Source organism: Amblyraja radiata, chromosome 23, assembly GCF_010909765.2.
Source record: "Amblyraja radiata isolate CabotCenter1 chromosome 23, sAmbRad1.1.pri, whole genome shotgun sequence".
In the NCBI taxonomy this organism is placed as follows: domain Eukaryota; kingdom Metazoa; phylum Chordata; class Chondrichthyes; order Rajiformes; family Rajidae; genus Amblyraja; species Amblyraja radiata.
This window is the reverse complement of record NC_045978.1, coordinates 25,692,505-25,708,804: the sequence shown is the minus strand read 5'-3', so window position 1 is coordinate 25,708,804 and position 16,300 is coordinate 25,692,505. Positions and strand designations below refer to the sequence as shown.

At 44.8% G+C, this 16,300-nt stretch overlaps 1 protein-coding gene across 1 annotated transcript in view; it reads left to right on the top strand.

Annotated features, from left to right (window-relative positions):
* The window catches only part of top1 (DNA topoisomerase I), a 77,539-nt gene that overhangs the window by 16,780 nt on the left and 44,459 nt on the right, over positions 1 to 16,300 (top strand). Inside the window, exons 4-5 of the mRNA XM_033041872.1 lie at positions 14,106 to 14,232; positions 15,115 to 15,176. Coding sequence (XP_032897763.1) covers positions 14,106 to 14,232; positions 15,115 to 15,176 — 189 coding nt within the window. The remainder of the gene's footprint in view (positions 1 to 14,105; positions 14,233 to 15,114; positions 15,177 to 16,300) is intronic.

The window sequence follows — 16,300 nt, the reverse complement described above, 5'->3', positions numbered from 1 at the left end:
GGGTATATAATTTGGAGAAGTTCTGGAATTTTTCCCTCTCCCCCATATCACCCAAAGGCAATATTAATTGTTCCTTGGAGATGGAAGGATGCTGGGTTACAATTTAAACAAAACAAAAAAAAAGAACACAACGTGCTGGAGTAACTTAGCGGGACAGGCGGCATCTCTGGAGAACATGGATAGGTGGCGTTTTAGGTCAGGCCCCATCTTCAGACTGGAGTCTGTTCTCCAGAGATACTACCTGACCCACTAAGTTACTCAAGTTCTTCGTCTTTTTTTATCAAGAGTTTCTCGGTTATTTCCACCAAAAGAGTTCACATTGAACCTGGAACTCTTGTTTGCCTGCCCTTTTCTTTAATTTATTTATTTTGTCAATAAGGAAAGTCCAGAGTATTTTCTTTTCGCATTCATTAACCTGTTATAGTACATATATAATCTAGTACAGCAAGTTCCAGTTGTGAAATAAACTCTTGCCCACTATCATATGTGTCATTGTTTGGTGGAAACTCCAGAATACTTACCAGGGGCCATTTTGATCATTAGTGATACAGGTCCACCACAGATTACCTGGCACGCATGGTTCCAGAGCTATTCCAGATTATCTGTTTTGTCAAACCCATAGAGGTCATGGCCTTGGGGGCGCCGATGTACCAGCCCGCAAAGTCGGCTGCAGAAACTGTCCATGGGAACAAATCTGCCTACACCGGCCAGGCTGGGGATCCAGAGCCCCGGCCACTGGGATCTAATTCGACCTGATAATCGGCGCGGAATTCTCCATTTTGGTTGTTTATTTTCGTTTTGGTTAGTCTAGTTTTTGGTTTTTAGTTTGTGTTTTGGGGGGGGGGGGGGGTTGAAACGGGGCTTGCTGTCTCTCCCTGCGGGGGAATGCGACTTTTATGTCGTATTCCCCTTCTCTGCCTCCGTCTGCGCTGAGGCCTAATGGCGGAGCTGGCGACCTCGAGGCTCAGGAGGCAGAGCCCGCCGGGACTCGCACTGAGCTCGCTCCCGTGAGGACGGCCCGGCTCGGGGCTGGAACAGGGCTTTCGTGAGGGGCTGTGACGGCCGGCCCGAGGAAGGAACGGTGCTCCCGTCGGCGTAGCCAGCGCGAGGGAGGAGCGGTGCCCGGTCGGGGCGGCCCAGCCTGAGGAAAGAGCGGTGCCCGGTCGGGGCGGCCCAGCCTGAGGGGGGAGCGGTGCCCGGTCGGGGCGGCCCAGCCTGAGGGAGGAGCGGTGCCCAGTCGGGGCGGCCTGGCGCGAGGGAGGAGCGGCGGCCTGGCGCGAGGCTGAGACGGTGGCAGTACTCACGTGAGGGCGATCCGGCTCGGGGCTGGAACGATGCTCCGGGGGCTGGGACGGCAGTTCTGGTGGCGGTGGCCTGAGACCGGGGGTTCGGCCGCGGGCCAGCGGCTGCGTCAGCAGGTCTGGTGAGCGGCAGCTTCGACTACCCCGGGCCGCGGTGTTTGAGCCGCGAGGACAGGTTTTAACATCGCCCGGGGGGTATCGCCTCAGCGCAGAAGGAGAAGAGGAGGGAAGAGACTGCAGCCCTAAGACTTTTGCCTCCATCACAGTGAGGAGATGTTGGGTGGACTCACTGTGGTGGATGTTAATATGTGTTTATTGTTGTTTTTTATTGTATTGTATTATATTATATGTATGACTGCTTAAATTTCGTTCAGACTTCGGTCTGGATGACAATAAAAGGCTATTCTATTCTATTCTATTCTATGAGGTCAATATCGGCCGCCTCGCCCAGCCCCCAGGGGAGTTGTCCAGATTAGAGGGGGCGCGGACCCCCAATTGGTGGTGGGCCTTTATTGAACTCTTGAATACGAAACAACATTCATATGATCTGATGACAATGATGACCCTTTTCTTTCCCACTGGTTAATTTAAGAATGCAGGAAGTATACATCCCCACTTAATCACATTTATACGGTTGTGATTGGTGTTAATAAATCTCTTCTTTCATAGATGGCATCTTTCACTGTTTATAGTTGTTTCCACTCATTTTCACAGAAAGTTATGACCTATGATGATTCATTTGTGCTATCATAAAAGCAGGTGTGTAGGCACAAAACAAGGGGGCCTAGAATAAACATCTGATATCTGTTTCTTTACGGTAGTCATTTTCTGCTGTATGGGAATAATTATAGCTGCGTGTTTAAATGGTTGAGATTGGATTTTTCTGATTCCACTGTGGAATAAATTGCAGGAGAAGTATACACCTTTGTGTGTGGGTGTACTAAGCCACTTTATACTGTGCGTACAATTCTCTCTGCCAGGAGAGCTAGACAGAAGGGATGTAATATTTTAGAGCAGGGTAAATCAGATGTGCTAGAAATTATTTTCGCACACGGGTGGTAGTGGAAATCTTCAACTTGTTCTGCTTAAGGGCTAGATAGGCTGGGTGAATGGGCTGAACAAGCACGAAGGGTCGAATGGCCTACCCCTTTCTCTTTTGAAATGCTAATTGGCATTATCTTGTTAACGACGTGTCTGAGTGATCTTAGCATATGATTTTATTGTAGTCAGATTTACAAGAGCTTCAAATTTTACAAAGGTTTGCGGCATTATAGCAGTAGCAGACTGTCAGTTCATTTGTACAGATGGTATATTCCTTCTGCTCCTTTAAGTTATTCATATACATGATTTCACTGCATTTTGGTAAATCTTTTACGGTAGAAGCTGTACATGTACGTCTTTCTCTCTAATGGGCGGCACGATGGCAGCACCAGAGATCTGGGTTCGATCCTAACTACGGATTCTGTTTGTATGGAGTTTGTTTGTTCTTCCCGTAACCTGAATGGGTTTTCGTCTACACTCCAAAGATGTACAGGTTGGTAAACTAATTGGCTTGGTAAAATTGTACATTTTCCCTAGTGTGTGTAGGATACTATTAGTGTGCTGAGATCACTGGTCGGCGCAGTCTCAATGGGCCGAAGGGCCGGATTCCACGCTGTATCTCTAAACTAAACTCTCCACGTTACTGCCATTTATAGACTTGCAAAGTATAAGCCCTATCAATCCCAGGCTCATTTCCCCTATCTACCAGTTCATAACCAAACCTACATGGCTTACTTGGTTGCGTTCTGTGAGCGACCCAATCCAGATTACTTATTCACACTTTTACTTCCTTGTGCATGCTCGTAGCACATCTTTTCCGCAGAATAGTAGGGACACTATTCTTGGTCAAGGATGCGGAATACTTGTCTCTGGCTCATTTTCACCTTGCAGAGAATTGTGTCAAAAGGAATGTGTAGGAAAGAACTGCAGATGCTGGTTTAAATCGACTGAAGAAGGGTCTCAACCCGAAACGTCACCCATTCCTTCTCTCCAGAGATGCTGCCTGACCCGCTGAGTTACTCCAGCAATTTGCGTCTACCTTGTGCCGTAAGGAACTTTAACATGGACTATCTCACTAATTTCCTCTTCTAAAATGAGAGATTTGAACATTTTTGTATGGTGAATAGTCATGGTGATTAAATTACAAGTTTTGTAATCTAGAGGCCAATACTTTAAACTTTTTGGCATATTCTTCAGCGATACAGCATGGAATCGGTTCCTTTGGCCCACCAAATCCACACCGTATACTAGCACTATCCTACACACGGACAATTTACAGTTTTTTACCAAAACTCAATTAACCTACAAACCTGCACGACTTTGGAGTGTGAGAGGAAACTGGAGCACCCAGGGAAACCCCACATCACGGGGAGAATGTACAAACTTCGTACAGACGGCGCCCGTAGTAAGGATCGAACACTGGTCTCTGGCACTGTAAGGCAGCAACTACCCCTGTGCAGCCCGGTGGAATATAACGTCAGTTCTGGATTTGCAAAAAAATCATCATTTATAATGACACTTAATGCTTTAATGTCATTCAAGGGGAAAAAATCCATCTCTCCTTTCTAGTCTGGCCCAAGTCTTGAAACCTACCAAAACCTACACTGGCACTATCTAAACACACAGAGGTATACTCTGAAGTAGCATAGCAATAGCAGTGCAGCTCGATCTGAAGCCAATTACGGAATGGACAATAAATGCTAGTCAAATTGGTATTACCAGGAAGTGAGGTGTTCCTGACACTTGTGTCGTTCAAATAAATGAGAGGTTTATTTGCCAAAGCCTTTTGTGTAGCTTTACTGAAAATCTTCTTTGGGTAGTTCAAAGCAGTAGCTCCTACATGAAGCTCATTTAATACCTGCATTTTTTTACGTATCTCAATTTCCGTTACCAATGCAGACAAACAAATTAGAAGGTGATTTATAAGGTACTGGATTATGATGCTCATAAAGCTATTCTTCAATGTTGCAATCAAATTCAGTCAAGGACCTGATTGGAAATATTCTTAACCATCTTATGGTGAAGTCTGTGACTTCATTGTTTGTTCTCTTCAAATTGAAAGTAGCCACTTTCGACTTTAGAGATACAGCGTGGAAACAGGCCTTTCGGCCCTTCGAGTCCGCACCAACTAGCGATCAACCCATACACTAGCACTATCCAACACACAAGGGATAATTACAGTTTACAGAAATCAAGTAACCTACAAGCCTGTATGATTTTGAAGTGTGGGAGAAAACCCACGCTGTCACAGGAAGAACATCCAAACCCCGTATAGACAGCGCCTGTAGTCACAATCTCACTCTGGTCTCTGTGAGGCAGCAACTCTACCACTGCTCCACTGTGCTGCCCTATTGGGGGTGAAGGACAGGATGGAGGGCATGTTGTGGGAGAGGAGTTTACACTTTTTAGTTTCCTTTTGTCCGTGCTCTTTTCTTGAACATTCTTGAAATTGTCAGTGTTGGCTGCATTTTTTTTTTCCCCTAGACAATCTAAAATTTAGTTGCTAATAGTTTTTGGAATGTCTCTTCCAGATGTGTGACAACTAGGCCCAACAAAAACAAGGGTGCTAGTTTGTTCTTGTGCTGTTATTGAAACTTGGGTCCTTGTTTTTAATAAAAAATGAAGTAAGGAAATTAGTGCAGATATTGACTTCCAAATAATAGTGACAGAGTACAAACTTGCAGTATAAATGAAGTTCAACCACCTTCATCTTCCAACAGTTTAGTTTCGAGATACAGCACGGAAACATGCCCTTCAGCCCACCGAGTTTGCGCCGACCAGCGATCCCAGCACACTAACCATCACACAATTTACAATTTGACCAGGCCAATTAGCCTACAAGCTTGTACATCTTTGGAGTGTGGGAGGAAACCGAAGCAACTGAAGAAAACCCCTGCAAGACACAGGGAGAATGTACAAACTCCGTTCAGACAGCACCTGCAGTCAGGATCAAACTCGAGTCCCTGACACTAAGACAGCAACCCTACTGCTGTGCCACCGTGCCGCCACTGATACATCCCTTGTTTGACCCACACACCAGCAGCCCAGTGTGCTGGTGCTAGCTTTGACAGTGTTAAATTAGGTGAAAAAACTGTAAAACAAAAACACGTCCTGACCTTTAGTGGGGCAGCATTTACTGTATGACGGAAGACCTGCTTCAACTCCTCCCATACCATTATATCAATTAAATATGCAGGTTTGAATATTTGTAGTGAGGAAATCGTATTGTAGCCTTTGCCGGATTCCTTTGGCATGTATAGATGTTTGGCTTTGTCCCAACATGCAGTTCTTACTGCTTCAGCTGCATCTCTTGGTTTCAGTAATTTAAACTGAATTTTCTGCTTGATGAAAGTATTCTTCCAGGAATCTTTAGTTGGATCATGTCCTTTCTGCCCCAAGTGCCTGCAGTAGTTCCAGAAATTTGGCGTGTATGTTATCACCCTACATGCCAAAATACTTTGAGATTGGCTTCTTGACACAATGTAAGAAAAAGCAGAGCACAACTCATGGTGGAAACAAAAAAACACTGAAATAGTTGATCACACCAATCAGTCCTTTGTGTGAGCAGACTATTCCCACATCCTTTTCTTCCTCTTTTGCAGGAAAACTATAGATGAGTACTGTTCCATATCAGAATTGCTCAATGCCCGATATAGTAATGCATATGGGTTGCAATTCTAAAGTTTGATTTTGGTCCAACTAGGTTTTAGAAACTTGAATATAATCTGTATGCATTTTTTTTATCATGAGTTTAGCACATGAGAAAGTACTCCCATCAGTTACTAATTTTTGTTAGAAAACTTTGTATCTTCCTAGATTTTTTTTAGTTTCTGTTATGGTCACATGTACCAAGGTACAGTGAAAAGCACTTTTGTTGCATGCTATCCAGTCATCGGAAAGATTTGCAATCAGGTTGTCCACTGTGTACAGATACAGGATAAAGGGAATAATCTTTAGTGCAAGACAAATTCCAGTAAAAGTTAGTCTGAGGGTCTCCAATGAGGTTCAGTTGCCTGAATCTGGAGGTGTGTGTTCAAATGTATGTCAATGGAAGGGAGGTTGGTTTGCGTGATGGTCTAGGCTGCGTCCACAATTCTCTGCAATTTTGTGCGGTCTTGGATGGAGCTGTTCCCAAATCATGCTGTGATACATCCCGATAAAATCCTTTTCGACGGCACATCTGTGAAAGCTGGTGATGGTAGTTGGGGGGGGGGGGGGGGGGGGGGGAGATTGCAACCTTCACGTGGTCTGCCCTGTTTCGACTAATGCAATCAACTCGACGTGCACAAACGGAAGATCAAATAGAACAAGTTGTCCAACAACTTTAGGCTGTGCACGCCACACGAAAGAAGAAGAAGGGTTGTTGGGGTCATGCCGAATTTCCTAATCCTTCTAAAGAGGCATTGGTGTGCTTTCTTGGCCATTGCTTCTATATGGCTGGTCCATGACAAGTTGCTGGTGATATTTAATCCTAGGAACTTGAAGCTTTCAACCATCTTTGCTTCTTGAAGTCTGTCTTGCTGACATTGAGGAAGAGGTTTTGCCTTGGCATCAGGAGAATCCCGGCAACCCATGGCCAACCCCACCAGCAGGTCTGGCTCGCCCGCCGTGGACTGTACGCCCACACCACGCGCGCGGATAGGGAACCCACCTGATAGGCCTGTCTTGCCTGCCCAGAGAGGAAAGAGTTGGACTGAGGGCCGGTAAGCAGACCAGCTGCGAGAGGGAATGCACTGCCTCAACGATGGGAAGGGCTGCTGGAAATCTTGCAACAGCCTGGGGCTCGGCTGGACCGGGCACCGCTCCAAGAGGCTGAACGTGTGAACCGGACGTGGCCTGCAGCGGAAGAGGAGCAACAGAGGAAACCACGGTTAGGTTTAGTTTAGTCCGACGCTGCAACGCAGCCATGACAATGGGTCTACATGGTCAGGTCAAGAACCCAGCACTTATAACAACTGGGAATCTGGTGACTACTTGGAGAGTAGTTAATCTGTGAAACTCTTTGCCACAGAGGGCTGTGGAGGCAAAGTCAGTGGATATGTTTAAAGGCAGAAATAGACATATTCTTAATAGAACGTGTGTGAAGGGCTATGGGGAGAAGATTGGAAAAGGTAGGTATTAGGCAGAGATCTGCCCTAATTGAATGGTGGAGTGGACTCGATGGGCCGATTGGCCTAATTCTACTCCTATAACTTGTGAACGTGTCTCTGTATACTATCTCAGTGTACTAGTACTATACACGTACTGTATCTGAGATGCTTTTATAAGATGTATCTAAGTGCTTATGCATTGTGATTCTTGTACTGAACTGTATACAAGAATTAATTTCATTGTACAGGTGCACAACCTTTTATCCGAAAGCCTTGGGACCAGACACTTTTCGTAATTCAGAATTTGTCGGTTTTCGGAATGGAAATTTTTTAGCGTAGATCTTAATGGCTGGCTCAGTGGTAGAGTGCTCGGCTCTTATCCGCAAGGTCGCGAGTTTGCGCCTTGATCCCGGCAGTTACTCGGTCGCGAGTTTGAGTCTTCAATGTAGTTTTTTCTTGCAGAATAAATGTTTGTATGAAATGCAGTGTAGGAGAGGTGTACTGACTGTATGGGCAGAACGTTGGAAGTGATTGCCCACCAGTCTAAAAAGCCGCTGTGTCTCCCTGTCCCTGGGATAGCAGGGGGCGATCAAACAGCACAATACCCCCCTCCCCCTCCAACTCCAGAGGAATCCGCTCCCCGATGGGCCGCTACGGCGACAAGTGGCAGTTTGCCCACAGCCCGAGCTGCGCCCCCTCATCCGCCACCCCAAGAACAAGACGTACCTTGCACACCATCAGCTTCTGCCCCTACGTGTTCCTCTGGAGTTGGAGCGGGGCTGGGCTGGAGTTGCTGCTGGCTGTGGGTCTCTGGGATCTCCGTGCTTGCAGTGGGCCTGGGGGTCGGTGTCCCGTTGGTCCTGTCGTCTCCGGCCACCCCCCTGGACTGGAGCTGAGACTGGGAACTGTACCGCCCTTGCCCCCTCCCTCTGCAACTGCAAACAACCCCACTCTCCTGCAAGGGTGGTACAGTTCCCGGAGGATGGCAGGTGGCCGGAGACGTCAGGACCAACAGGAACCCGCTCCCCGATGGGCCCCTACGACGACCCGAGCTGCGCCCCGTCATCTGCAACCCAGGTTCCTCTGTAGTTGGAGCGGGGCTGGGCTGGGCTGCTGTTGGCTGTGGGTCTCTGGGATCTCCGTGCTTGCAGTGGGCCTGGGGGTCGGTGTCCCGATGAGGGGGCGCAGCTCGGGGAACGGCTTCTGGTGGTCCTGACGTCTCCGGCCAGTTTGCAGTTTTCCTCTGGAGTTGGAACGGGGCTGGGCTGCTGCTGGCTGTGGGTCTCTGGGATCTCCGTGCTTGCAGTAGGCCTGGGGGTCGGTGTCCCGTCTCCGGTGACTGGCACTGACCTGCTGGTATCGCCGACTTGAAGACAGTGCAAAGCCCCCGCGCCGGTGCAATGAGCGGGGAGCTGGAGAGGGGAGGGAAGGGGTCACACACATGGCCGGGAAGCAGAGGGGTGTAGGTGGGGTGAAACTGAAGTGAGCGACAATCTGTTGCTCGATACACTGTGTATCGTGAGTCTACCGTGGGAACGCATTAACTCAGCGGGCAGGCAGCAGCATATTGTCAATTATTAACCCTCCCGCGCAATATGCCCTCACCTTCTCTTTTATGAATGGGGATTTAGTTCCCCTTTCTTCAAGGACCGACCGAGGTTCCGCTGTCACCTCTGCGGGCCGCCCTCAGTGAACGTTTTCAAGGACCTTTCTTCAAGGACCGAAAAAATGGCCGCTATTCGGAGGTTTTCGTTATTTGGATCTTCGGATAAAAGGTTGTGCACCTGTACCATGGTACATGTGACTAATGATTGTATATATAAATAAAAAAGGTTATGAGGTTAAAGGTTACAATCATCTTCCAGTACTCCATTTCATCATTATTTGATATCCGGCCCACTACGGTGGTATGTGCACATTTATAAATTGAGTTGGGCTTATATTTGGCTGTGCAGTCATAGGTGTATAAGGAATAAAGAATGGGTATAATTTCTGGTATCTGGTATAATTTCTAGTGTAATTTGCATATCTTTCGGTATCCTGAGAACCTCTGTGTCATGATGTGTCCAATAGCATGTCGAATGGACATCAAAACTTAAGATACTGAAATAGTAGATCAAGCAGAAAAGTCATCAATGAAATTTTTTGTCTGTTTCTCTATGTACTTGGTCTGATTTGGTCTATTTCTAATATTTTTTGGTTTTAACTAGTATTTCCAGCATCAGTAGTTGCTTTGCTATTGTAAAGGGCCTCGGGAGCTAGTATGAGACACAACTGCTGTCTACTATGAACTTCACTGTCTAATGCCATCCTTTCCTAGTCCTCATCCCCCCTCCCCCCTCCCCCCCCCCCCCCACCCACGCACGTGCGCACAATCTCACAGACACAGATGCACACATGCCCGCACACACGCGCCTCGCCTGTGGATTCTTAACAGTGGCTTGTAGTAGACATTTGTAAACCTGAAGCTCCAAGTTCCTTTGTTCCATATAATCCAGTCTTTTCTTATTAAAGGTATAGTTATCACCAAAGATTATAGAGCAGAGCAAGATGCGCCACTCTGCGAAAAAAGCGTAGTGTGACATGGGTATGACATGACGCCATTTTATTGAGCAGCAATTTACAATAATATTAATAAAATTTACAATAATATTAACTAAGTATGTGAAGTGATCGCTGCTCTATAAAACACTGTTCCCTACAACACAGATTACACCAAAGATGATTGAGCGGAGGATCCTCTAGCATCTTTGCATTTCCCTGCGACCTGATGTAAGAGCAGATTGTAGAACAGTGGAGTCCGTCCCCACTATCAAAGATGTCGCGTTTGGCATAAATAAATGGCAGCGTGACGTTCCGTTACGTATTAGACGTCAGTCCATTGGGTTTTGGAGGAGTGGTCTATCTTGCTCTGCTCTATAATCTTTGGTTATCACTGTTTGTTAATATTGTGCAGTCTTGCGTTTACTGGCCTGAATTTCATCTGACATGTGTTTTTGCCTTTTCTATCTCTTTCCCATATGTTTTCCTATTATGCCTTGGTAGTTCAAACCTGTTTTAATCAAAACCCCCAAAATGTAATACTCCTTACTTTCTCACCTAAATTCCTGAACTAGCTTCTTAGATAAAAATGTACTCGGCCTGTATGTTCCCTGTCCATTGCATTTCCTTTACCCTCAATTTATGTGATCTCCATTCAGAATGTAAGTAATGAGTCAAGAGCAGTTTTCCTTCTTGAATTTCACATTAACTACTTTGTACATTTTCACATTAACTACTTTCACATTAACTACCTTGTAAATGAAATGCTACTGCCACATGAAATGGCTGCCATGCAATTATCTAGATTACTCTGGCTCTCTTACAATCAAACTTGTTGACAGTACTGCTATTAAGTAATTGTCATGCATATAACATCTGTAACATATATGTGAACCTCCCGTTATTACTTTTTTGAGAAATTGCCTTCTGCTGGGAGAATATCATGATTTTTCCAAGCAAAATACACTTCTCCACCTCATTTTATGTCTAATTCATTGGCTGAAGTTGTGTGTAAATTTGAATATTGCATGAACTGGAATCAATAGCACCCTGGTGCATATTTTTCAAATTGCTGTTTTACTCTCCTCAGTTTCCAGATTAATTAATTATAGTCAATGTTTTGTTTTGGCTTAACCAGCTTTAATAGTTTCATATTCTGTTTAATCTTTCTTTTATTATCTGCTAACCTGCTACTCTCATTTTGCGGCACTCTTTCTAACTTTAATATTTAGAGTACGCTTTTGGTTTGCTTCAAATGTTCTTTTGATTCTCCTCAATCAATTTCCCTCGTTTCTTGGATTCCTGCTTGGGTCTTCATTATCCATAGTTCTCAAATGTAATTTATCTCAATACAAGTTCTCTCAAATGTAATTTAATCCATCTTTGTTATCGTGAAACGTACTCTTTTCATGGTACATTGTTGAAAATCTTTACTTTCTTATTTTTAAATTCCATCTTAAAAGTTTAACTCTGTTGCTCCAACTTGGCTTCAAAAATGAGCTTTCAGTACAGCTGGTCTACTGGTGCTAAGGGCATTGTGGAGCTCTCTGGGTTTCATTGGCATGATTTATCCTTCTGTGTCCCCCCCCCCTCCCCGAAAAAAAAACAACTGGCCAGACAGTTAGCGATCCTTAAAGGCTGCCCAATTTCTCCGAACTGGTTTGCCTTCATATCAATCCTTACTATTGTTCTACTGGGCACCTTCCCAGTTTCCTGTGTGCAAATAATTCTGTATTGGCTGAATATTAGTTATTCCGTACAAGTCATCAATGGTTTTGGATTTTAAGTGATATTAAATAAGTAATACTTATTTACTTTAAGTATAAGTGCAGTTATACAGTGTGGAAACAGGCCCTTTGGCCCAACGTGCTATTTAAGTAGCTTAAGTAATTAACTTAATTAATATAATAATATAATTAATATAATTAACTTAAGTAATTATAAGTTGATAAAGTTAATAAAGATTATGTTCAAAAGTCATAGGAGCAGAATTAGGCCACGAGTCTATTCCGCCATTCAATCGTGGCTGATCTATCTTGGCTTCTCCTTGGACAGTAGGATCAGAAGACATAACTGGCAAAAAGTTTAAAGATTCAATTAGTTATGAATCTTCATACTGACAGATAAATGTTTAGAACCGTTTCCTGAGCACGGTACTGGAAGTTGAATTCCAAACTGGAGAACTGAGGTGGCAGAAGTGCTGGTTTTTAATAATTTGAATCATTTTTGCTCTCCTGGTGTCTTGTTTCTAAGCTTTTTAGATAACTGTTTATTTTCCCCAGGATGTAGGTTTGATGGGCAGACAGCCGTCTGTGAGACCAGCAACGTGGACTTTGAGAGGACGATGGTGTCAATGAGGCACTGTTTTTGTAACTGGATGGTCTGTTGGCAAAAATATGACCAAGCTGGCAACAAGCAGCAGTCAGCCAGGGAGGCTACAGTCTTAGCTGTCTTTGTGAAATGGAATGACAGCGGCTAGCCCGAGGCCTGTGTGTGGAAGCTCAGGGCTCAAGTCAGCATGATCTACCCTGTGTATTCACAGTCTTGTCTGTGGAGATGTTGCATTAACTCTTTCCTGACGAATTCAAGAAGAATGTACTAAAACCTAATATCTTTGGTCGATGAGTTTGAACTTTGCTGGCTTTTTAAGGAAAACAATTAAAATGTATTGTCAGACTAGATGTTCGTTTATATTCAAGTTCCATATTACCAGGCACTGTTACCTTGCTGCATTTTGCATAACGTTATATGAAAGCGGGTCCGCATGCATTGATGCATCAGTTTAATCAGCAAGGTTAATCAAGTTTATGAAGGCCTATAATGTTTTCAATTAGTTTTTTTGCATCCTTCTTGCTATCAATTTTGATTTTTTTTTTCTAGTTGTGCCTCCAATGCTTTTTCCCTGTGAATTTAGTTGCATATCCATTAAGAAATTGCTTTTTCTTCACCTGTTATGTAAAGATCTGGAGGTTCTGCTCCCTGCAATGTGGAAGGCATGCATAATTAAGAAATTGGTGAGCTTTATAATTCATTTGCCGTTGTTCTGAAGTTTAAGAACATAGAACAGTACAGCACAGAAACAGGCCCTACAGTCCACAATGACTATGTATGTAACATGATGCCAAGTTAAACTAATTTTATCTGCCTGCATGCAATCCATATCAGGGCGACACAGTGGTGCAGCGGTAGGGTTGCTGCCTTACAGAGCTAGAGACCCAGGTTCAATCCTGACTACGGGTGCTGTCCGTACAGAGTTTGTACGTTCTCCATGAGTTTTCTGCGGGTGTTCCGGTTTCCACACACATCCCAAGAACGTGCAGATTTGTAGGTTACTTGGCTTGTGTATAGTCTGCTGTGAAGGATTGAGGGTGATTGCTGGTCGGCATGGACTCGGCTCGAAGGGCCTGTTTCCACGCTGCATCTCTAAATTAAACTAATAAGTGAAGAGTTAACTCCTACAATGCATGAATTCAGTTCTGTAACATCTCTCCAACTTGGCAGGCTACAGTTCTTCCGCATCCCCTTCCCACAAAAATGACAAATTAAACTATTCTGCATCCCCGCCATATTCACGTAGGGAAAAAATATATATAATTTTACCCTTTGATTAATTTTGGAAATTCATTAACTAATTTGCATTTAATGTTTCAAAAGGCAGCATTATGATGCTAAATATTGTTTTCTTGGCAATCATAATTGAAGAATATTTGCCAGGACATAGAATGACTTTCTTGCTCCTTCTCAATAAATCATGGGATCTTTGACATTCTGTGTGAAAGATTAAAAATGTCTTCCAATATGCAGTATTCTCATTACTGCACTGGAGCATCAGTCTAGATTTGAATCCCCAAAACCTAGTGTGTTTTGGGCAAAAATATTGCGAGTTGTAGGGCTGGTATTAACGAGTATTTGATTAATATTCAATTATTTGTGCATTTGTAAAGGTCTGATTCTGTTGCAATGATACATGCTTCAAATGTCTGTCGTTTTCATTCAATTGAAGAACTTTGGAGATGTAGTCAATCACCAATGAAGGAGAGAAATGGAAAAAAAATTGGCAGAAATGGTATACCTCGTATAGCTTGTAAATGTTTATTGTGGGTTGTGTGACCTTGCTCCCTCTGTTTTGCAGTGAGCACAAAGATTCTTCAGAAAAGAAACACAAAGATAAAGAAAGGGAAAAAGACAGACTAAAGCACAGAGATGGGAGCTCTGACAAACACAAACACAAGGACAAGGAAAAAAGAAAGGAAGAAAAGGTATCTAAGTTGGAGTTAACCACCCATTATCCAGTTGTCATTTATTTCAACCGTGAAGATATTTTATCTTCCACCAAGAGACTCAATGGTTCAATGGTCCTTTGTTGTCACATGTTCCAAGGTACAGTGAAATTTGATTTACCATATAGTCATACCAAAAAAACAACAAGATACAAAATTACATAAAGATTAAACATTAACAGCCACCACAATGGCGTGTGAGAATCTCTAGGGCACACAGCATAAGCGGAGATCCACAGCATTCAGTTCAGGCCACACACACGCTCCTTCACCGTGATGTGACCAGAGTTGTACCGACAGCTGTCACTCTCTGCAGTCCCTGTCCGCCCGAGCAGTCAGAAAGCTGTCTACATCAAAAAATGGATGTGGAGTTGGGCTTAACAAGGGTCTGCATTCTCCCCAAGACCTGCGTGGGTTTTCTCCGGGTGTTCCGGTTTCCTCCCACATTCCAAAGACATACAAGTTTGTAGGCTAATCGGCTTTGGTAAAAATTGTAAATTGCCCCAAGTGTGTGTACAATGGTGTTAGTGTGCCGGAATCACTGGACTCGGAGGGCCGAAGGGCCTGTTTCCGCACTGTATCTAGATTAATCCAAGCAAAACTGGCAAAGGACAGTTTTATGAGATTACAAATAAAATATTATTTTCATATTTTTTAAAACATCGAAGGACTTTTTGCACAAAGTACAGAGGTGCTGTACCCATGACGCGAGAGAAGGGTTCTATGGTTAGATGTTTGAAGGGAGCATTGTTGGGTACAGAGATGCTATTAAGTAGTTCGTTAAAAGTAGCTGTGCTTGATTTGAAATGGTCTGCCATACGGATCTTGCAATGCAAATTGATTTTTCTTCTCCATTACAAGGATAAGATCAACACCTCGAGTAGTACTGGAGACAAAATAAAGAAGGAAAATGGCTTCACAAGGTAGGTGTTCCCTTAAATTGTGTTAATAATTAATGATACGTGTGAGTCTGTTTCACCCATTGGTTTTGGTACGTGTATTTATAGCTAAGTGAGATCCTGTTCCAGGATGTTGCAAGCTGTTTCAAATGATGGGAGCAATGGGATGGGGGAAAGAGTAACACTTGTGGGCATTGAACAGTTCGCAGATCAGTCCCACCACTTCTCCCCACCCTGTTCCCTGTAAGGACTCTATCCCCTACTCCCAATTCCTCTGTCTACGCCGCATCTGCACCCAGGATGAGGTGTACCAGACCAGGGCATCAGAGGTGTCCTCATTCTTCAGGAAACGTGGGTTCCCCTCTTCGACTGTAGATGAGGCTCTCCCCAAGGTCTCCTCTATATCCCGCAGCTCCGCTCTCACTCCCCATCCCCCTACTCGTAACAAGGACAGAGTCCCCCTTGTCCTCGCCTTCCGCCCCATCAGCCGGCGCATGCAAAATATAATACTCCAACACTTTCGCCACCTCCAGCGAGATCCTACCACTCGCCACGTCTTCTCATCTCCTCCCCTTTCTGCTTTCTGTAGAGACCGTTCCCTCCATAACTCCATGGCCCACCCAGACCATCCCCTCCCCTGGTACTTTCCCCTGCAAGCGCAGGAAATGCTGCTCCTGTCGCTTTATCTTCCCCCTCGACTCCATCCATGGACCCAAACAGTCTTTCCAGTCTCCTCCAACCTCATCTACTGTATCCGCTGTCGTAGGTGTCACCTTCTCTACATCGGCGAGACCAAGCGTAGGCTCGACGACCGCTTCGCCGAACACCTCCGTTCAGTCCGCACTAACCAACCTGATCTGCCGGCTGCCCTAGACTTCAACTCCCCCTCCCATTCTGAATCTGACCTTTCAGCCCTGGGCTTCCTCCATTGCCAGAGTGAGGCCCAGCGTAAATTGGAGGAACAACACCTCATATTTCGCTAGGGTAGTTTACACCCCAGCGGTATGAACATCGACTTCTCTAATTTCAGGTCGTCCTTGCTTTCTCCCTCCTTCCCCTCCCCCTTTCCTGCTCTCCCACATAGCCTACTGTCTCCGCCTCTTTCCCCCCCCCCCCCCCAACGTCAGTCTGAAAAAGGGTCTCAACCA